Genomic DNA, 23,946 nt, shown 5'->3' with positions numbered 1-23,946 from the left:
GATGTTCAAACTGTGGATACATATGGAATTGTTATTCAGCTTTTCTCATAGATGCTTTTGCGCTTTCTGAATACTTTTTCCTGCTCAGAAAGGCCCCTGAAGTTAATGAGGGCTTGAGAGACTTTGTGAGCTGCTCAGTATGGTGGTATTTGAATGGTCTATCAGTTTAGGAATGGATTTCTAGCTGCCAGTGGATGGTTGATTAATCTTATTAATTTGTGTAGGGGCCTTTAATCATGGACACCAAATAACCCATCTAAAGGATGTATAACTTTTTGGAAACCACTGAAGAAAGCCAGCATATCAGGTGAAGAGCATACTGAAAATTTTGCTTTCTGTGAACTGAGGTTGTCAAGGAAACTTGGACTTGACAAGGTTTTTGGTTGGAAACATAAGTACCAACTTGCAAGGAGTAACTCAAAAACCCTCCAAAGAGGGTCCAACTGATCATATCCAACTAATTATATGTTCATTTAGGCCTCCATCCAACAAAGCATTTACCTGCATGCATAATTCTAAGCACACAGGTGTTGCTGTCCAGTCTGTCCTTTGAGGAGGGCTTGCCCAGCCAGCTGCCTACCCTACCAATAGTCCACATCCTTTCCAGGACAGAGAAGTGGAGTGGGACCACATGAGAGTCAGCATGCTGCCCGGGAGGCTGCTAAACCTAAAGTGATAAAGACATGGCCACTGATGACATGAGCTGAAAGCTAACCATTCTTGCACAAGGTCTACTCAACAGCTGCTGCAGTGAATACCTATAAATGTTGTTGTAGAAAGATCCATACAAAGCAGCATCCAAGGAACCCTGCCTTTTGCAGCCTTTGTTGTTATTTTTATTTTTGCTTGACATTGAAGGTGTCTGGTTTTCTAACAGCATTTAAAACAATTAGAAAAAGGTCCCAGCTTGCCATCTGCAAAATGTGACTGGAGAAAGGTAAGAAGGTGCTCAGTTCTCTTTCCTTTCAGTACAATAGCTGCACTGAAAGCACACTGGTGAAAAATCATTGTCCTGTTTCACTCTGGCCACTGACAGAATTAGGGTGACTTTCCACGCTTTATAAGCATTGCATTTTTTTTTTTTCATGGTATTGATTTGCTCTCCATTTGTCCTAGCAAATCCTTCAACCATAGCTGGAACGTGGCTTGAATACTCACAGAACGTTCTGGAGGCTTCTGCAACCCTGGGAACCAAGATACCTGCTGTGTTGACAAATACTGTTTTTCCTGTTGGAGACTTTAGAGCTGAGGGCCTCAAAGGAACTGAAGAACTACACACCTCGTCAGGGGTCCAACATCAGCATGGTGACAACCTCTCCCCTTTGACCAGGCAAAGAACAGCTTATTTAGCAGCACTGAGTAGCAGGAGCCCTGCTTTGCTCAGCTGTCCTTTCTTTAAACTACCATACATTAAAAATCCCCAAAGCACTAAAATTAGCCCAGGTAACGATTTGATAAGAATGGCTGGCCCATGTCACACAGGTTGAACAGTGAGATAACTGTGCTTTCTGAAATCCCAAGGAGTTAGAGTTTTAGCCATGGAAGACTGTTCTCCCAAAAATAAATGCTCTTCTATTAGAAAAGCAGCCCACTTAGGCCAGAATGCGAACTGCACAGCTGCTGCATAAATGCAGTCTGCACAGGACTTCTTGTGTTAACTGAAGTAGGCACAAAAATTATCTATCTTATAGTGGAGCTTTTGAAAACCCTTGAAGACAAGCAGTGATTGCAACAATGTTTATTTTCCAAATGTGTTTTGACTGGCTTGCTAATTACATAGCTCCTTGTGCAGTCATGTAGGGGACATATTCTGTTAACTGTGCAAGTTAAATGAAGTAAATGATGGTAATCGTAATACTACAAAAGCTCTGATAGAGAAATTGCTATAAAAGAACAATGTTGATGAAAGATGGCAACAGAATCCTCTAGTTATATGCAGCAAGATTGAAATGTTTATATGCATTAAAAGCTTCAACATTGGGTAAGAGCAGAATACTGATTTTTGTTAAAACCAGAAGAGATTTCAGTATTCTTGCAGTTTTGCTGTGAATATCCTAGTATTTACAGGTCTTCTTAAATTCTAAAGCTGTGTGACTATTTCAGAACCTCATCTACTTTTTTTTTTAAATTCCTCATATTCAGAGTTGCAGAGGAAGCCTTAGAAATATTATCTAATCCCCTCAAAAGTTTCGACAGCTTCAGAGAAGAAAGTCAGACAGCTCTGAAACTCAAGAATACATGATTTTTTCTGAATGAGTCCCAAATGCACCTTAATATTAGTGTTTTAAGCTATTTTCTCAAACTATTTTTAACAACCCTGTTTAGAAACTGTGAAACCACACCCTGTGTTGGGTGAACATTTCCATGCTCTTTGTGGGCTTTCTACTTGCTTGTCTAGGTAAGATCTTCCACATGCTTTCAAGGGTGCCAATGCTACATCTGTATGAGCAAGCAGGGTAGGACAGCAGGACTGGCTCTCCAGAGGGAAACAATATTAGGGAGTCCATGCCCATGCTGTATGGATTTTGGGATTCTTTCCTTTAGACTGATCCAGTCCCATTAATGCCTGCAGCATGGCGGGTATAGTGCTAATGCACTAATGCATAATTTCCAGTTTCATTACCCACCAAGCAAAACAGTTTATGTCCTTGGAGATTGCTCTACAGTGTCAGCCAAAGCATGGTCAGCTGGGGTGTTTGATGATTCTCTTTGAAAGTGCTCTCCTGATGTCAAATAATATGATTATACAGATACATTCCATATTCCTCTACAAATGACAGAAAATTACTTCATTGCCAGTCCTGAAGCTCTTTGCACATTGAGTGAAGCTAATAAGGAAAAGTGCCATGTCCGCCATTAGAAGTCAGCAACCAATTTTTTGTTGCTGGCAGACATAGAAAGATTAGGGAAACCACTGGTAAAACCACCCTGTCTGTTTTCATCTATAAACCAGTAGTTATAAGGAATATTATACAGTTTACACTGTAAAATGAAAATCTGTCCTGACTGACAGGACACTGGCAATTTGGGTCATATTTTGTTCCTTGGCAAAGCACTGCTACGACAGATTGCAGTGTCACAGCAGAGACAACATTATTCATAAGCAAGACTATTTTTAACACATGAAAGCAAGAGACATAATTGTAAATGTTACTTATAATTAATATCTGATGAAAGCAAATATATTGATTCCTTTTGCCTTCCTGAATCCAGTCCACATATAATGAAGTGTTACTGATTTTTGATGGTTCAAGTCCTACCAGCAAAATGGTTCTTGAAGTTGTGCACACCTGGAAGGAAACAGAAACTGGCATGTTGCCCATGGTCAAAATGTGAGCTGATAATATGGCTCAGCCCCATGTTCCCATTCCAGGTACCTGTGAGACAGTCAGATTTCTGAAACCAAACTGAAATCATAGAATCATAGAATGGTTTCAGCTGGAAGGGACCTTAAAGATCATCTAGTTCCAAACCCCCTGCCACAGGCAGGAGCACCTTCCACTAGACCAGGTTGCTCAAAGCCCCATCCAGCCTGGCTTTGAATACTGCCAGGAACGGGGTATCCTGCTTTGCTTTCTGCTTTGAAAGAAACTGCAGGGAGTAAGAAATAAGATTAGATGAAGCATCTTTACTGCAAGGCAGAGAAGACCTACTACACCCATCCTGTACAACGATTTCTCATGGATGTTATTGACAAAGCAGTCTGCCGCAAAATTTCACTTTGTTAATGCTCCTTTGAGATGATAGAGTTTTTGGTCTGTCAAGACAATGCTTTAAGTCATGAAAACCGACATAATTTTGTGAACACCAACAGGTACAATCTTCTGGCCAGTATTTTTGTTTTTGTTTTAATAAACTGTTTCAGAAGTGTGCTGCATAGTTTTATGTCAAATGAAATGGTGTTATATGATCATAACTGTAATTGGTTCCCCATAGGTGGTGGAGTATTTGAAAAAAGCTGCATGCTAAGTGTTTACAAAGTGGTGAACTAGTACTGGGACTCATATATGGGACTGGGAGAACTAAAACTCAAGATGGGGCATGATTGACAGGGATCCTACATATCATTTAATTTTTAGCACTTGTCTGAAATGTGTGAGTTTGTGGTCTAATACTTAAGACAGCTAGTTTGCAGCAGTCATGAAAGCTTTCATTTTAGTCAATGGAAAGATGAGCATCACGAGGGAGTGACTGGTCCAGCTCCAAGAGATAAATGAATTAGGTTGTTTTAAGGCCAGTGAATCTCTGTGTTGTCACAAAACCTAAGGATGTTGAGAGGCTTACAGAGTTGTCAGTAATGGAGGGAATGAAAGCAAAAGCCCCTGCAGTGAATACATCTTATCCATGTTCAGTCATGAGTGATATCTCATTTTGGTGGTTCACAGAGGTGGGGCTTATTTTGTTACCGTCTCTCTGAAAGCAAAACACTTCTCAACAGAGTATTTGGTGTGAGTCTATCTCACTACCTTGAGTATGTGCTTTTCCAGTCTCCCCAACGAAAATAAGGTTGCTTTAAATTGTACTCACAGAGCATGGGCTCTTTAATGCCCTAGAGTCCTCAGCTGTTTCACTGGTGGTAAAGGTGCCATGGGACCCTCACCCGGGTGGGACCAATCATTGATGGCTAAGTCTTTAAAATTGCACTCTTCATATACTACAATGCGATTTAATATAGAGATGAATACAGAGTTTTGGTCGTGTCCTCTGTCCCTGAAATTCTGGATATTTCAGTATCTAGGCCATAGAGTAAATTGGTACTATGAAAAGAAACAAGAAACAGAAAACAAGGAATAGAAATTGTGTATGATTGAGTTTCCTCTGCCAACAGTGACTCCAGCGTTTCCTATCTTATGTCCAGAAAATGTATTATTTGTATTATTTCTATTTGTGTAATTTTCACTGCTGAAGCAATGAGAAAACCCATTTACTGAACCCTGACTGTTATAGTCACCTGTGACATGAGTTAATGGGACTATTTTGTTATGCTAATGCAATTGCATTGTCAAGATTTTAATGGAAGTGTTTTTTTAATAATAAAAAAATAATTGATGTTGTCATGGTTACCCAAAACAAACAGTGATACAGATGCTTTGCCATAGTCACTATTACAGAAACTTGGGCCAGATTGTACTGTCTGTTTGTAGAAAGAAAAACTCATACATTTTCTTCCAGTGTGGAAGGAATATAGACATGTGCCTGTCCAGAGCTTGTCAGTGAACTCAGAGACATGACAGCCTCATCACACAGCATGCTGGTAGGCATGGGAAGAGCAGACAGGAAAGCTATGGGTAGGCTTCTCCTTCTCCAGCTCTGCAGACACTGGTCTGTAGCAGTGGCAGTGGCAGAGCCAGGTGCTGCACTCTGTCATCTGAGCCATCCCTCTGGGGAGCCAGTGCATCACATCAGCATGAGGAAGCCCCTGGCAGTTCAGTTCCAGCAGTCCTTCAGGACTGAGTGGAAGGGAACGTAGCCCACTGCTAATACAGAGGTCTGTGACCCTCCTGAAATCTATTTAAACTTCAGGGAACTTCAGCCAGGGTGAAAATAAAAATTGCAGTGATATTTTTTTTCCCAAGGGGAGAAGACCTCCTTCTTTAAGGTCTGCTTTACCTTTGCAATTTGCTCAAGGCATCTCCCACTATATTTCCTTCCTCACCTCCACACCCTATCTTCTTTCTCCCAATTTTCCTCCCATAGAGTTTTTTTTATGTAAGAAAAGATGTGAGCTACTAAAGCAGACTTTGAAGACAATGGAGAGGATGAAAACTGAGGAATGAACTCAATGGCTAAGACACCTTTATTTCCTGATGGCTAACTGAAAACAACTGTTCAGTTTTTTGCAGTGAGAAATTTAATCCCTGCTCTTCAGATGCTTTTGCAGAATGCTGATGTTTAAGATGCTGGACTTACACCTGCCTTCATAAGAGGCTACCTCAGCCATAGATAGTTCTTACTATCACCTAACTGTGAAAGTTGTGCAAACATCCGTAGTTTGCAAATCTTTAAGGCAGCCCCACCCAGTAACTGTTCTACTATCTGCTGTCTCCTGTATTCTAAGGAAGCACTAAAAACTATGGAAATTCAGCTATGGGATGATGTGAACCAAAGAGATTTTCCTGAATGTGAACTGGATGGAAAAAGGGAGTAGGCTGTTTGGTTAGTCTGTTTGACTCACCTTACCTGCTTGAGACCTGGTGATGGTTTTGTGTATATACCTGCACATGGGAAAAACAGTCTCTTTTGGTATTGTAGCAAACTTGGCTGTGTCATGTCTGACAGAAAAATTCTGTTTTACTTTTAGTTCAGGACTACTGATACAGTAATAACAACAATTCTGTGCGTATTATTCTGGGTCTGATCCTATAATTAATTTTCCTGTTCTCAAGAAAAATCCCTATCCCCTGAGCTATCACTCAGAGTCTTGTATGAATGATTTAAAAATAAAAACCTTAATCCCTGGAATTTCTGAACGAGCAGATTTGCTCTTCATGATTTAGTGCTCACTGTGTGAAAAGTTATTTCCTTCTCATCGTATACCTGAAGAGTTGTGACACACCCTTTCACCAGCACACAAAGCCATTAAACTCTTTTACTTCTGAGACAGGTTAAATACAAAATGGCTTAAAAAGCCAGGTATTTCACTCAAAAATTTCCGCTAGCATGGCTTTGAAGATGCCCCCTGGTAAACAGCACTGAACCAGAATCTGTCTCCATGCAGGCTAAAAGCAATGTTTTCAGGGATGCTAATGTCCATGTATAAAGGCCAGAGAAGCAGAAAGCTTCTTAGAGATGCTCCTAACACACCCACCCCAGCTCTGTTGTTCACAGATTATCTGGTCTCAGGATGTCAGAGATTGAGGCTACCACCTGTACTAGCCTGCCATAACAGCAGCTTGCTTCAGGACTTCCCCGCAGCCAGACAACCACGAGAGGTATGATACTTCCCCCAGAAGTGGCTGTGCAGTGCTTAGAAGCCCCTGGAGCCATGCTGTTTCCTGGCTGCAAAGCTGTGGTGCTTAGTCTTGGGGCCATGCTCATGGCTGCAGCACTAGGGAAGGACTTGCAAAGGAAGTGGTTCTTCAGTGTCCTTGTCAGCGTGGGGTGGACTGTATTACAGCTTGGAAGGTGCAGAGCCTGCAGGCAGCCTGCTTTCCGCCACCAGCCCTGCCATGTAGGTATCAGTCACCACACCACCAGTGTGCCTACACTTGTGCTGATCCAGGCACGGCATGAGAAGCGCAATTTTGAGTCCTTGTGTTAAGCACACTAGTCTCCCTTGAGTACCCAGCAGTCAGGGACTAGGAGATGGCTGCTGTCTCCCAGTAAACTCTTAAGGTGATCTTATTGCATGGTGTGAACACATGGAGGTCCATCTACCTGTGCAGTGCCTTCTGCACAAACAAGTTGGATGCCAACACCCCATGCCAAAAAGGTTATGGTGTAAACGATAAAAGACAGGCAAGGGATGCTGGGGGAGAAATTACTCAGAGTTGAAAAAACCTGCCTCAGGTCACAGACCCTCTCTATAGGAAAACTTAATGGAGAACATAGGTCTGATTTCTAGAGTGACACCTCCACTGGCACAGGCTGTCTCCTTGAGAGTGCTGCTGGCAATACTGGTGCTGGCTGGTGAAACAGCCCCTAGAGTGAGGATGCAAATCAAGTATGATGAAATAAAATGGCAACAGTTTAGTTATAAAGCCTACTATGATCAAACAGCATCTTCCCAAGGTATGAATCATGCTACGGCTTATGTTTTAGTGCAGTAAGACTGGGCTACTAGAGCAGGGTGTGGCAGAGCTGGCTGCCAGTCTCTTTCATTTTTCTGATTCTCTCCTTCAGCCACATGTATTTGGAACAGTGGCATTTACTCAGTTTTTCATAATGATCTCTTCAGGGGCTTCCAGTGACTTAATTCTGCATCATCTTGATCCTTTTATATAGTCTCAACAAACTCTTCCTGGTCTTGTAACATCTGGCCACATGTCACCTGCTGACATTGGATGTTTTTGTTCCATGGCAGCTGTGTATTATCATGCCTAGAGAGTAATGATATAATCCTGGCATGTTGTCAGTCTTCACAATAGAAATAGGAGTTCTGCTGCTGTTTCTTTTCATCTGGACACAGTAGATTCTTTCTGTATTTGTACTGGTATAATTTCACATTATGAAATGCCATCCCCTGTCTTTGGACTGAGATCACTGTCAAAACTGTCCTAAGAGCCAGACTGAGCTTCTCAAGAGAGCAATTTTTTAGCAAGCTGGGCTTGTTCATCCTGGAGAAGAGAAGGAGAAGAGAAGGCTGCGTGAAGACCTCATAGCAGCCTTCCACCATCTGAAGAGGGCTATCTATGAGGATGCTGGGGAGGAACTTATCAACAAAAACTGTAGGACAATAGGACAAGGGCTAATGGGTTTAAAGGAAAAGTTCATGCTAGATACAAGGAAAAAGTTCTTTACTGTGAAGGCGGTGAGGCACTGGAATGGGTTGTCCAGGGAAGCTGTGAATGCTCCATCCGTGGCAGTGTTCAAGGCCAGGCTGGACAGAACCTTGGGTGAGATGGTTTAGTGTGGGGTGTCCCTGCAAACGGCAGGGGGGTTGGAACTAGATGATCTTAAGGTCCTTTCCAACCCAAACCATTCTGTGATGCTATGATTCTATGTTCTGAAAGCAAGACAGTAATGCAGCATCAAGCAAAGGAATAGCATAAAATCCTTCAGCAAGTAAGGCAATTTAGAAAGAATGGATAAAAATATCCAACTTTTTCTGTTTTCATCATTCAGGGAGTCTTAGCTGTTGTGTACCTCAAACAAGGGAACAGAGACGTATTACTACAGTTCCAGTTTTCATAGACAAACAGGCTGGTCCTTGTCATTTTTCTGGGACCAGATACGCATGTGGCTTTAACAGAACAGTAAGTCACATACAAAATGTGACTATTTTTTATAATTCATATTGGGCTTGTAACCACAGCCCTCATTAATACACATCCTGTGCCACTCCAAAGTACAGATATCTTCCAATATTTTAAAAATTGTGCTTTGAAACTATGAAGGCTAAAATATGAGTTATTCACAACTCAAGGCTCAGAAAACAAGAAGCAAATTCAATTGCAAGGTGCATTTTTCTTCCTTTAGGCAAAGAAAATACTGAGGGCAATCAGCTAAGTAGACACTTGTGTTTACATTATATGGGATAAATGCAATTATAATTTACAGTAGGATCGGACTTGATCTTTACATTTCAGTAAATGTATTCCTTGCTTGCTGAGTCATTCCACTGAGTGCAGAACCTACTGCAATTATTTTCACACCATAATTATCAGGAGAATCAATTTTACAGACAATATGCTGCTGTGAGGGCTGTGAAAGGTACCCCTCAAACTAATTATTTTATGTAGACTAGAAAGCCCACCTTACAGTGTCTGAATAGCAGACATATAGAATCATTCATTATTTAGTTTGTACATATGTTTATACATAAAAATATATACATAGATAGCTTTTTATATATGTTTATTGGTGGATTTAGAGCAATCCACATGTATTTAATGTACTTGACCTAAAGCCATGTATGTGTAACTGCATCTTTATTCTACTACAATCACTCTTTCTGGCTGCCACGACTACTGACTAAATGTCAAAATGCAAGACAATGAAAGGAGACAGTCTGAAAAATCCAATATTCTTCTGGGTTTTGAATGGAATTTTAACTTTGTGAGACATTTTCAAATAAGGATGTATCATCAGTTTGAATAAAGGCATTAGTTTGTTTTCTGTACACACTCGCAAATGATGTATGCAAGTAGATTACTTAAAAATGAAGGGTTCCTATCCTTGCAATAATACAGACAATGGCATACACATTATAACTGTGTTAATTAACAATAGTATTTAAAAGCTGAATGATCTTAGTAAATGACAAAACAAGCTCTTAGTAAATGACTCTAAAGTTTCTGTATAAAACTGTATTAGAGTTTGCCTATTTACGGAATTTGTGTTTGTGGAGGATTTTGATTTAAGCCCAAGGAAGTACCATAATTGAGACTGTGTCATGGGTACCCAATAGTCTCATTTATACTTTGGTGCTTTATGTCATATGGTTTAATTCCCCTTTTTTTCATAACAAAGATTACAGAAGTTTAAATGCTTTTATACAAATTTAAGAGTCTACTTAATTTGGTATATGTGGGAGAAAGGGGCTGTATTTATTTGATTACAAGATATTCCAAAGGACTGAATTTCTGGGTCTAATTTAAGGATGTCTCCCTAGGAGGAAGCCTGTCAAGGGTGTGTTTATTCCTGGAAAAATCTTTTCATTCAAAAATAATGTCTTTAGGTTTCGAAGGACTTTGAAAGCACTGCACAGAGTAAGCAAAAATGAAATCAACTCCCTTATCAACCATGCTGATATGAAGCAGAATCTGTAAAACTCATCTTTTCATTTGGCATTACCTCCTAAACTGTGGGCAGCAGAATGACTAGGGAAAGGATTTTTTGGCAGGTCCCCAAATCTAGAAACTGGGGCTACTTCTAGATATTTCATTATTCAGTGCTCACTGTGAAAATTTATTTCACAGCAGTTAAAGACATAAGATAATTTTCTATTAGTCTTCTACAGAGCCCTCAAGAGGACACAAAAACCCAAGTGAAATTTCAGATGATGTTTCAGTCTATGTCTACATAAACCCATAATTGTCAATGCTGAAAGGTGAAATCTAAACACCAAAATAGGAACAGATACTGAGGCAGTGACTTTTTTCCTTTTCTTAAATTTACGGAAATATATTCAGTGTATGTAGGCTGGCTCTGAAAGTCCCACAAGGAAGAGTTTTTTGCTGTTTCTTCCACCTTTCTTTTAAATGGGTCAGACTGGGAAAATGGAGAGATGAAGGAGGCAGAGGTATGTATGACTCAGCAGGAGGGGAGGTTAGGTTCAGCAGTAGTCAAAGGTGTTTGGTTTTGTGGAGCTGCACCTTGGGTACTGCATCCAGTTCTGGGCCCCCAGTCCAAGAGGGACATCAAAAAACAGGTGAAGGTCCAGTGGAGGACTACCTGTGAAGCGTGGTAGAAGGGGCAAGGTTGTTTAGTTGGGCAAAGAGGTGGCCAAGGGAGAATGTACTAGCTGCTTACAACTATTTGAAGGAAAGATCAATGAAATGACAGGCACAAGCTTTTCCACATAACATATATCTGTGCTTCTGTGGCTCCAGATTTTTCTATATGTTCTTTAACTAAACTATGTTATTATTACCAATTAACCTGATTTATATTTCTACTACTTCTACTATAGAAGTATTTCTATATTTCTACTATTGTACCCGACATATCTTTATGCATATATTCAAACATTTTGATTGCTTCCATTAAGCAAATAATGATACCACTCAACATCGCATTGCTAAAATATATCATAGTTAGGAATAGATTGTAAACATTACAGATTACTTTAATCAGAAGATATGAAAATGAATGGAAAAAAAAAACAACAAAGAATAACAGCTTCTTCTTTGAAGCCATGTGGATTGTGCAAAGAAATTAGTATATTATTCAGAATTGATTAAATTGGCTGGGCTAAAACATTTGCTGGTGGAATATTTTATTACAACTGATGCTACAATAAAACTAGAACAAGAACCACTGGTCAGAGGAAGCAACTTGTGTTTTAAGTAGCTCTCCTCAGACTTGCATCATAGAAATACATAGATTCTTTTTAAGATGTAAAATTAATCTTAAATGTCTACGCTGTAACAATTTATATGGACTTTCAGTAATGTGACTGCTGTAAATGAAACCTTCCACAATCCACCCCTTTTTTTTTCTTTCTCTTCTCCTTCCTTCTTTTTCAATTCAGTGATTTTTTTCCTGTGCTGAAACATTACTGAAGATTTTTAGAATTCATTTGCTCTGTCAGTCTATTTATCACTCTGCAGCTATATATCTGTTAGACAGAACCTCTCTGTCTCTATTTTTCTGTAGTACTGGCCTCCACTTAAGCAGAAGAGGATCTTGATGACTTCAGAAACACCGCTTTGCTACTAAAAGGAACCACACAAGGAGTCAATCCCTGCAGAGATGCTCCAATGGTTTCTGTGGGGCTCTGGTGTGAAGGTGCTTGGCTCATTTAGAATAAAACAGCTAGATTTTCAGGGCACTGTGCATCAGCATGTCCCAGCATCAGGAGCCTGTCACTCAAGGCAAATCAGAACTTATTCTATGTATCAGCCCATCCTTTCTAACAGACCTATCAAACTTCCAGAACTGGGTTGGCCTACGTATTCTTCAGTATGTTGTATTTTTTCAGTAAGTAGCAGGACCTGGAGATAGGCAAGTGTCAACTTGTAGCAGTCTGTTTTTAATCTTTTTTGTATAATCAAATTCTTTTTTATGTATTAAAAAGTCTCCTTTCCTGTGTAATCAGATCCTCCTTTATTAGTGTAGCTGGCTTTTGTATGACTTTTCAAAATAATAAATATATTTCCTTCCTAAGATGATGCTTTGGGAGATTTAAAGGAGGGAAAAAATGGGTTCATCACACTTAAATCAACATGGGTCTACTACCATAGATTTCTGCTGTTTTAGGATCTAATTCTAGCAAGGCTGGTGTTCCTGGCCTTTGCACATTTGAGCAGCTTAAATGTGTTACCCATACACCACAGTGAGACATTGCTATTTCCCACCTAATGCCACCCTTCTTCTTCCACTGCACTAGAAAATACAGGAGTCCTCCTTCCACTGAACATGACTTTGTTAAATTGCAATTTGGCCTACAGTTTTCTTGGCTGAAGGGCTGCCTCTTGCTGAATTTTGGAGAAGCTCTTAGCAAAAATTATTTCACTATTTCTAGGAAGATGACTAGGGAAAAATAGATGCATGCGGTAAACTAAACAAGCACTTATTTGTTTGGAAGGCTCTAGAGCTTTGTGCCAGGAAATCATTCCTCATTTGAAAAATCTGCCCAGGCCTGGCTGCGGAAGAAGTCACTGAAATATCTGATTTCAAGCTTCAACTGTGGCTGGCAGAAACACAACCAAGCTTTACAGCCAATTGATTTGCAGTGCTCTTCCTTGTCACTCTGGACTAAAGGAGAGCTGGAAATGGGAAGAAAAAAGAACTATCCTGTGGTCTTAATTCCTTCCCTTCTGGCCCAACAGAAGTGTGGAGGATCAGCAATTAGCAGAAGGAATGGGCTGTGTGAAGGGATGGCAGTTCAATCTGCCTGGTGAAAGAAACTGCAAAGAGAGGATGAATTAAAAATAAAAGAATAAGAAAAAAGGTAAAGTCAGTCAGGAAATGGGATGATTGAAACTGGACCAAGAATAAGGGTGATACTATGATGACTGAATAGATGATGATATTAAGTTACGAAAATGAGGGAAAAAATACCAAGGAAATGGATTGGGACTGGAAATCAGTAGGTGGTGGTAATGAAGCAGATGGGAAACTGACGAGGACAGCAGATTGCGCACAAGAATGTCTTCCTGACTGCTAACTCAGACTTTCCTCTAATATGTAAATGACACTAAAAGACTACAAAAATATTAGAGTAGCAGTCCAGGGGCAGACTGAAGTCCCTAATACTCTGTTTCCAGTCTTTGTTTTAATCTAGGAAATTATATCCATCTAATCACATAGAAAAATACTAAATGTAATTTTGTAATCTTTGTAATGTAGGTTACCCCTGTTTGCTTCTCTAAATTCCTTGAATTTTCTGCCAGGGTTCAGTATTTATTCTTACTGCGGCAATTTTTTACCCTTGACAGGACTGTTCACATCTTCTGTGCAGAAATCAGCATGCCAGCAGGACTGAGACCTCTAGAACAGCATTGGCAAGCTATGCAGACTGATAATTACAATTTTGCAGAGCATTTAAAAGTACCCTTGTCATGCTTAATCCTGTTTTTCAGGCCTCCCACCGCTAGAAGGTGGAATTCTTTACACTACTAATCTAACGCAGTATGATTCTCTAAGTAAGATTATTTCCTTTTTTAATATTTCCTTGAAAAAAATACAAATGCACTTCAAAAAGGAATAACTTGACTCCTCAATGCAGATTAAAATCAGTATCTTACTACTAGGTCTCTTAAGAAGTCATTATTGATATTTTTCTTAGAAAATAATGATGTTTAGAGATAGAAAATTATTTCTCTAGCAGGAAGATATTTGCCTTGAGAACAAGTGGTTTGTTGACAGATATTAAATATTTTGTTTTTTTAAACCACAATGAGTATGGGATTCTTTCCTATCTACAATATGTAATATTGAAAGCTCCCTGATTGCAGCCTTGACAGTGTGAAAAAAAAAATAATCTAAACACATAGAAAAAATATTATCTTAGAAATAAGTATTTTGTATTACTCTACATAATAAATCAAATAAATGCCAGTAAAGGCTAATCATACAGGTTACAGGAGTGAATTTCACTTTAAAAAAAGTATTTGAAAAACTATAAAGCTTGATTCATGCATCCATTTTAAATCAGAAGATTTCCTAGGGGAATGCAAACATTTTTTTACAGATCCATTCAGGTAGCTAGAGGAATTACAGTACAAAAACCAAAACCCAAATTTTGCTACACTTTTATGTACAAATATAACTAAATTATTTTGTGCATCTTTGACCTGGCTGTATTGTCTGCAGCCTTTTGTAAAGGTCAAAAGTCCTTTACTGTAATAATTAACTGTAACAATATTGAATTGTAATAATAGTAACTGTAGTAATATTGAACACCTCAAGGAGCCCTGCCAATGAAATCACATCAGGAGACATCCTAGTGGAAACCAGAGGATGAATGTGAACATGTGTATATCAGAAATTTTAGGCCAAAAGGACAATTTGTCTTTTCAATAACTTTAGATAAGATCAAAAATAGTACAAAGATCAAAAGTTTTAGCTACATAGTCATTTAGTGACTAGTGATTGTATTTAAATGCAAAAAATGTAAGCATTATAAGGTACCTTAGCTAGCTTTAGGTAAAGCATAACTTACCTTAAGGTAAATTCTCAATTTGTAGACTTCTACACCAATCAGTAATATTAAATATACACATCATTATTCTTTCTTTACCTAAAAAAATCTCCCAAGGATCATAAAAAGAACCTGAATGCTAATACAGCTTCAGATGGTAAATTGCTTGGTTTCCTAATTTGATCACTACGGATTTTGCAACTCCTGTAACATTCAAGCATTGTTACACATTTCCATGCACTATGGGACATAACCTCACATCACAGCTCTGGGGTAAGTATTGAAGATTATCCCCATCTTAATGAAGAAAAAGTCAGTTCATAAAATGTTTAACGGACAAATCTGATAAAGGAGCTAGGCACCTAAATTGATGTTTAAGAAAAATTTAAGCTTCTAAATCAAAAACGTAGATTCTGCAAATTCCTGCATGGCTGCAGAGCGATCATGAACATCCACAAATAGCACAATTTGTGCTCATCAAATTGGTGGTGCACTGTAGTGTGCTACCTTTTTGTACAAGCAAGGGTGCCTCAGACTTGAACTGTTTACTCCCTTAACACTGGGAACTGCATGTTCTTCCAATCCAGACCCTGTCCTCTGAAGAAATCTGTCTAGCCTACTTCATGAGAGCATGTGGCATGCATAGATAGGACAGGGTCCTGCATAAATGGAGGGACAGCCATTGCTTTCTTTTAACATACAGCAGAAAGGAAATGTTGCTGGCACTCTTATAGTCCTTTGGGACAACTGTCTACAGTGAGCACCTTTGACTGGGAAGGGCCAGAGCTGGGTTCAACCTCTTGCAGAAATTAGGGAATTCAAGGTGAAGGGTCCCACCTGCCACCCAATGAAACTCAAATTTTATTTTCTGCTCTAGTCTATTTTGCTGTATCATGCAAAATCCAGCAATGGTCTTATAAGCCAGAACTTCCCACTTACAGGTGGAAGTTATCTTCCCTCCTGTGTGCTCTGTTGTCCTCTCTCCAGCATGATGCTCTTCCCACAGGAGGGTGGAAAGGGGCCACAGCTTGGTGGCTCTAGTGTTCTCTGGCGAGGGACAAGGACCACCAGATCTCAGCAGAATACTTGGAGGCCAACCACCAGTTGTTTGGCTGAGGGGCAGGAGTGCACTCGCTGACACCTCTTTTTCCTCCCACCACGATGGAGGAGACTGAAGCAGAGTTTCTCTGCAGCCACAGATTAAGTTCCCAAGGGACAGTTGCAGTCTCACCATTCCCCACTGCATCTCCCTCTGGGTCACTAAGTGATGAGTACCTTCACTCTGGGCAGCCCGCAGCAATATTCTGTTCAGCCATAGCTGGAGGCACTGACCTTTCCCGGTGTGTTGAGGAGGTACAGTCACACCTGGATCCCACCACAGGTGCCTTAGAACTTTAGTTACTCTATCCTAAGTCAACTCTCTAGACTACACCACCTGCTTGGGGAAAAAGTGCAAAGAATCCCCCAGAGCCCTACCAAATCCTAACAATGATGTTTTGTGATTGAGTGCATGAAGGATCACAATCTCTCCACACAGTAACTGCTACAACAGTGATGGGTTTTGTGTATTAGAATGAATGCATAAATTATAATTTATTAGTGAACTTCTTCGATTAGATAGCTATAACTTTAAAAAATACATTTTTAAATATCACCAACTTCATCAAAGTTGTATGTCTTGTGTAGATGCTGGCATCAGTTTAACTGCACATCTTGGCGGAAAGAGCTTAAATTGATTTCATTGGTTAAACTATATTTTAGCAGAAGAAAAAGGAAAAATGTAATAAATGGAAAATTAAGTAATTACAGAGTAGTTTTTTGTGCTGGTATTGCTCAGACACATGATGTCTTGAGTACTGTAATCCCAGAAGCCAGCATTTTTGCACTGGTCCTTTTCTTTTGACTGAGGATGCAGATCTGTGAAGACTGAGGTCTCTGAAGCAATTTTTTTCTGGTTTTGAAAAGTGTTGAGCAACCAGAGCAATAGATACTGCCTGTGCTGTAGTCATGGGGGCCCAGCATCTTGCAGGATTGAGTATGTGTCCCAGGTAGAATCGCTGGCTCATGATCACAGGGGGACTCACACGGAAACCATCACCACCTCAGACTGTATCCACAGAACTCACAGCATGAGCATTTTGTGCAACCTAGAAAGAACTGTGAATGGCACACATTCCATCAAATCATCCAGCAATTTCTGTGGCCCCCATGGGATGAGGATCAGCTGATGGTACGGAGGTTAGTGGTTGAACTCCCTTGGCTCCATCAAAGCAAGCCTTATTTGCAAAGTTGGTTCATCTGTCATCCATTTTATGGATACTGCTGAAGAACACATTCTCTGTAAGCTACCTGATAACAGCAACAGTTCTTTTGTATATAAAGGTGACTTGTACGGAGAACATTGGATTTTTGAAGGTAGTTACTGCAGAGGTAAGTGAGCACTGGTTCATGATGTGATATTTGATCCTCTTTAAAGCACTGGGAAGTACCAGCTGTGAAGGCTGGTACCAGAAGCTGACAGGCAAATTTACTCAGTATACATATACAGCCTGGGGGGAGCACACCAAGTGAGAAGACTTGTTGAAGGACTTTACTCCCAGCTGTGATTTTGCCGGCTAGTCACAGGGCTAGGAGCCACCCTCAGTCACTCACATTCAAGTGGTGGCTTTCTTGCTGTATAATCTTTATAAAACCTTTTAGCGAGTTCATTTTCCCACTGTATTATTTGGAGTGACACCATTTTAGGGTGGTATCACTTTAAGACACCTAGAGCCTGATGTTTTTCAGGAATGAGGAACATCTCATGTTCCTTTTGATTATGAAGGTAGTTAAATTAGACCTACATGAAAATGCTGCATGGGTCAAGTATTGGCCAGACCTACCTGTCATAGGAACATTTTGATCTCTCTGTTTCAGACTACATAATAATGCCTACTACTCACAGAAGGCTCTTAGGAGAAATAAGTAGTTAATTTCATATGGTCTTTGAAGGCTAAAATGCAATCTAAAAATACTGCTGGATTTGACTGTCCCATCTCTCTTCTGCAATGAGGTGGCTGGTTTTTTTTGGTGGTGTTTTTTTTTTTTTTTTATTAATGCTATTGATTTGAAAATGAAGAATTCTTTTGTAAAGAAATAGCTATAAGCGCACCAGAGAAATTCTAACTATAAGACTGGATTACACATATATTAATACTAAAAAATAGCTGTGCAAAATGTGATCAAGAGAAATGTATTATTTTTGTAAAATTCCAAAGAAATGAAAAACAAAAAACAATGAATTAAAGGCAATTCAAATTGACAAAATCAATGTGAATTAATTCCAGGTATACTTTATCAAAAAGGAAGCCTTTAGTCTAAATAGAGCTTATATTAGAACAAAGAGGTGATGGAGGTGGAGGTGAGAGAACATTTTAGAAGTGTTCAAGCTGCTGAATTTTATTTTTATTTCCTCAGCATGTTATGGGATCTCTTCCATAAGATGACGGAATAGATGATGCTTCCATGCTCCTGCCTCTACACTTCACAGGGTAAGTAAAGAACTGCTATAAAGCAACATAAATTCCCAGCCATATGGACTGTTTCTACTGCCTCAATTATCAACAGCAGGAAGAGTAATCTACTTTTTAAACACAGGGAAAGAATGTGCACGGGTGTTAACCTTCAGGTCTCCAGTGAATTGTACTTGCCATATTAGCTTAGTAATCAAAATTTTTGGAAAAATAAACTAGTTGAAATGTTTATTCTAGATCTTGATAAAAGTTGGAATAACAGTGTCTCAGTCAAATCACATGTCTGCTGACATTATGAGACAACAAAGTCTTCTGAATCTTGTCTAAATTCATTCTCATCTTAATTTCCTATTTGTCTATTCAAATATGCAATTTTATGACAGCTGAAAATAATGTAGTGATGATTTGTGTTAATTTATTTCTAAAAGGGGAAGAACTGCATTTATTTATAAAAGCAGGAGGTTAAAGCCTTCTGCTAAAAACTGCATAATATGGAAAGGAGCATGCTCTGTCCAAATGCAGCCTGGCGCCTAGCCATATGCCGTTTAACTTGAAGCTTGTCGCTGCCATTGATGTCCAGATGACTACTCATGCACAGTTGTGGAATATCAAGCAATTCTTGAAGTGTACTGGCAGATCAGAGGCAAAATGCCTACCCCTTTGCAGTAAAGCTCCCTAGTTATTAAAATAATTAAACCAGTTAAATTCAACAACCATAGTTACTTGTGACTTCATATGTACATTTGTATACCAGATAAAAGAATAACGCAGTACTCAGTTAATAGACAACAGTGACACTGCTTCCATCAAGCTAAGTATGGAAGACTGAGCTTGTAACCAAAATGCAAATGATAAAGTAGAAGAACAACTCTGAAGCACTTTTACAACAGTTTAATTAGTCTTACTGAGATATGCAAAGGAGGCAGCATGAAGCTGCCTGAACTCTCTCTTCTGTTTCCTCAGAATCCCACCTATTTATAACCTCACAGAGTTTCTGTCTTAAAAGCAGTTTGAATTAAAACACTTCTTTAACACATTATTAACACATATCCCATATACTTCTGTTAAACAAGTTCCTATAAAATAAACAAGAACCATAATAGTGACTGAGACTTTCTGTGTGATGATTGTCTGAAGATGTCTTCAAAATAAATTCCTTAATGTAAACACTGCAAGGAAAGAATGAAATAATGGTTTCAGACACCTTATTTAGCTCTAGTGGCATCATTGACAGTTTCACCCTCACACTGCCATGTACACACCCTAAAAAAGTTTATCCAGCCAGGTGCATGGCCTATAAGTTAGGCAGCATAATGCGTGAAGGAGTCCATTTATCCAACCCTGGCTTCATTTAGAGGATGGTGTCAAGGGGAAGATGCAATTTAAAAGCTCCCAGAATGTCTGTATGGTTGTGTTATATGAAATTTAAAAATAATACACACTTAAATACAAATACATAAAAGTGCGTGTGTGTGTGTGTCTCATGTGCATCATTCATATACTCTAAGCTAAACAGAAAGAACTCCATAGGTCTTGAGGGTGTACTGAGCTCCAGAGTTTCCTACAGCTGTTGAAATTCCTATGTATGTCAAAGGGGCTTTCCTTAAAACCTTTTATTAACAGAGCTGAAGAGAAAATTAGGCTTAATTCTGCCTTCTAGGGCAGAAAATAAACACAGACTTATCAAGGTATTTAGCATCTGCCTAACCTGAGTTACATACTGTTCTGTCCAAAGCCACAGGACTATTCACATGCTCAAACTCAGACACCTGCTTAAGTGCCTTGCTGGACCAGGGCCAGAAACATAATAGAGGGCCAGCTTAAGCTGATTAGAAATGTTCTGTTGGCTCCAGTGGCAGCAGGATCAAGCCTTCACTGCCACTTTGCAAAATACGGTGTTCAACAGGGAAAAAAAAAGGGAAAAGTCAGGCACTCTATAGTTGTCTCAGTGGTCTACTGGGTAAAGCTTGAGTACAAAACAAATGTAGCTTATTTAGCACTAACTGGAAAAGCGTATGACTAAAAGTGCATCTATTTTTTCCACATGAAAATAAAATTTGTTGCCTTGAAGAAACTCTCATGATGAAGTGGCTTACTCTAATCAGCTGCCTAGATCCAAATTTTCTCTACAAATAACTACACCAACGAAGAATAAGGTTTAAAGAAATGGTGAAGATCATACTTAACCTTTGGGAGTTTAAAGAGGGAAGATGCTTTTAATAATGTATCTTTCACTTTTTTTATCGTATGCTGCTGTAATTAGTGTTATTAGAAACCCAAACTAGGTAGTTACATTGCTTTTTATTGCTTGCATATGTAGCTCCTTAACCAGATATTATTAATAGGCAAACTGGCAAGGCATGGTCAGCCTGTCTCTAGGCAAACTCAAATGATTCCAGGCATCTCTTGCTGCAGAAAGCTTCCCATTTGCGTGATGTGAGACAATTAATCGAAGGCTGAAGAGCCCTTTCTTCCCTAGTGACAGAATTCCTAACAGGGCCTTCTGCGGAAATCAGTCTCTGACTGCCTGCAAATTATCAATACTGATTACCAGACTGCTGCAGTGGGGAGGGGACGGCGTGCTCGGCACTGCAGGGCTGGCCAGACTCCCACAGCCGTGCTTTCCCTCCTCTGCTTGCACCTATAGCTGTCTCACGCCTTGTTCCCAGGTGTGCCATGGCCAGTCAAAATGCTTTCAGTCCACACCGATTATTCCTCAGGATTGGATCATAAGCATTCAAATGAATAAATATATAATGCATCAGTGACACGAGGATTTGGTATAACTTTGTGATTTAGAGAGAGAGTCTGCACAAAATGGGAATTTGAATGGGTTTTGTTTCTTGGAGAAGGATAATAATTGTGTTGAAGCTCTCCAACCTTATTCTGTGGGATTTGTGCGTGCATGACTTTAATCGTGAATGATTGTGAAAACTTGAATTTGAATGCGTAAACGTAGGTCCTGCTTCATTTGCCCCAAAAGAAAAATCAAGGATCAATACTGCCTGGATGCTTTCAGCAGCCTGTTCTCTCACTCACACACCCTCCACTACCATTCCCCCCACCCCACCCCACCCCTCACTCCCTCGAACAAAGGGGCCGGCGCGGGGCTGCGCCTTTCGCTCCCGCCGCGGGCGCCGGGACAACCACCCGATGGCCAGAGAGGACCGGAGAGCAAAGGTCTCCCGGGGGCTCTCGGGGCCGGGGCTGCGGGGGGGAGAGCGCAGCTCGCCCGGCCCCGCCCGGCCGCTCCCCTGGGCCCGGCGGGGGAAGAGGCGGGGGATGCGGCTGTAGGGCGCGGCTCTGGCCGGGGGATGGCGGGGGGAGGACCGGGAGGGTGAGGGGATGTTCTGCTTGCAGCTCACAACCCCAAGGTATCAACAGCCCCCGGGCCAGAGAAAAACAGGGTGAAAGGTGCTAGAAAATACCAGCCAGCCATGATGCAGTGACCTGCTTCAGCCTGTCCCCCAGTCCCCGTTATCCCTCCGTTAGACTGCAGGTGCGGGCAGCACCTGGGCAGCAACCGAGCGGTGACTCCCGCTGCCGCCCCCCGTGTCCCCCCCCGTCCCCCCCCCACACCACCGCCCCTTCCGCCGGGCTGGGCGCGGCAGGCCCGCAGTGCGCGCCGCGGCCGGTGATCGCGCCGCTGCAGCCCCCCCACCCGACCCTTTCCCGTCCCCACGGCACCATCACGGGCACCCGCACTTCCCGGTCCGGCGGTGTCTGTACCCGTGCCTGCTTTTCTTCTCCTTCCTACGCAGGGTGTTTCAGGAGCAGAGGGGAGCACAGACTGGGGGCTACAACGGCGGGGGGAGGTGTATCTACAGCGGGGATAACTTTCCGGTTCGTTTTCTTTTTTATATATATATATTTAATATATATATTAATACCATAATATATATATTAATCTTCAAAATAACGAAAGCCATTTCAAAATCAGGCTGTGCTCATGTGCCGACCTCACCCATCGTTAAATAATTAATCTGATCTCAGGATGTTAAAAGAGCCCGGGGTCCCCCACCCTCTCACTTTTTTTTTTTTTTTCATGATCAAAGAAATCAAAAATCTGCTTAGCGTTGTCTTGATTTCTTCCTAAACTCCGGGGATGCTGAGAGGAGCGGTCAGTGCCAGCAGCATTCCCAGGGAATAGTGGCCGGTGTAGTGGCTGGAGGAAAGAGAGGCATTTTCTTACCCATCGCTGTTTTGGCCATGGTGAGACGTGCAGGCTCTCAGAGGCTGTGAAGGCAAAGGGGTCCAGCTACAGCGGCGGAGAGAGGGAGAGGAGACTGAGTAAGGCACTGAGTCAGCAGAGTGGGGCTGTGCAAGAGAAGGAGTGAGAGGCAGGAGCCCATGAATAATTATCACTCCTCTACCCAAGCAGATTGGCTCTAGAGGTCCCCTGACATGACTCCTGCAGAGCCAGAATCTCTGGGCATTAAATATTGATCCACCAATGGTGCTGGAGTACAAAGTGCCAGAATGCAGTTTGAAATGGAAATCAGCCCTTGAATGCCTCTCCCCCCTCGGCCTGGCTTCGATAGTACATTCCATGTCAAATGTTTTATGTCTTACACGAGAGAAGCCTATTGGTGTTGAAGGCTCTGCTGTTGCTACCTGTAAAACATGTACAAATTCATTTTAACACATTTTATTCCAAAGATACAACCAAAAAAAGAAGGGACCAACACAAGGGATTTTGTAAACCATTTCAGTAAAACTGCTGCTCAGATTATTTTTACCTCTGCATCCCATTTCTTACAAACGTATACAGATACCACAAACAATAGTTTTATATTGAATTTTTCTCCATGTTGGTATTTGTTTTAGTATCCTCAGACCTCACCATGGACAACTGGAACTCTGCTAAAACATGGGGAATGGCAGCTGGACCTGCTTACACTCTTGAAGGGCTCTGGAAAGCCAAACTCAGGATAATTGGGAAAATAAATCAATAACCACCCCCCTGCTGTGCTGTAATACAAGCCACAGGGAAGCTGTGAGCTTGATTCATCTGATAAAGTGTGCAGAATGGGACCTGATAACATCATATGACAGGGGATGGACACATTGTAAGGATTCTCTACATTCACTCTAAGGGTTCTCTCTCCCCCGCAGGAGGAACACCAGTGACATGACTGGTAGACACTACATAAATGTGGGTGTTTAATTCAAATTCTTGCTAGAAACATGGCAGCGATGGGGCCTATTTGTACACCTCCTAGGGCTGAAAGCAGTTGCTTGCCTGGAGGAGACAGTATACAAGAGAGTGGTGCAAAGAGGAGGACACTCCATCTTTACTGTCTAATCCATGTGCTGTCCAACTGGAGCTCATTTGCAACTCCCAAGGGAAACCAGCCCTATTGTTAGAAGCTATCAGTGATAACAGACTCCCATGCTGCTGGTAGACAGACATGGCAAATTTTCAGCTTGGAATTTGGAGGATGCTACTTGTGGAGTTGTTTCACG

General features: G+C 40.9%; 1 protein-coding gene across 1 annotated transcript in view; it reads right to left on the bottom strand.

Moving 5' to 3' along the window:
• The window catches only part of STMN2 (stathmin 2), a 38,442-nt gene extending 15,525 nt beyond the window's left edge, over positions 1 to 22,917 (bottom strand). Inside the window, exon 1 of the mRNA XM_057426202.1 lies at positions 22,673 to 22,917. Coding sequence (XP_057282185.1) covers positions 22,673 to 22,691 — 19 coding nt within the window. The 5' untranslated portion in view covers positions 22,692 to 22,917. The remainder of the gene's footprint in view (positions 1 to 22,672) is intronic.
• Between the last annotated feature and the right edge of the window lie 1,029 nt (positions 22,918 to 23,946).

This window comes from Pezoporus wallicus, unplaced genomic scaffold (genome assembly GCF_028554395.1).
Source record: "Pezoporus wallicus isolate ANWC-B61680 ecotype Strahan unplaced genomic scaffold, APGP_CSIRO_Pwel_v1 contig_4131, whole genome shotgun sequence".
In the NCBI taxonomy this organism is placed as follows: Eukaryota; Metazoa; Chordata; class Aves; order Psittaciformes; family Psittacidae; genus Pezoporus; species Pezoporus wallicus.
This window is presented reverse-complemented; position numbering and strand designations above follow the sequence as displayed.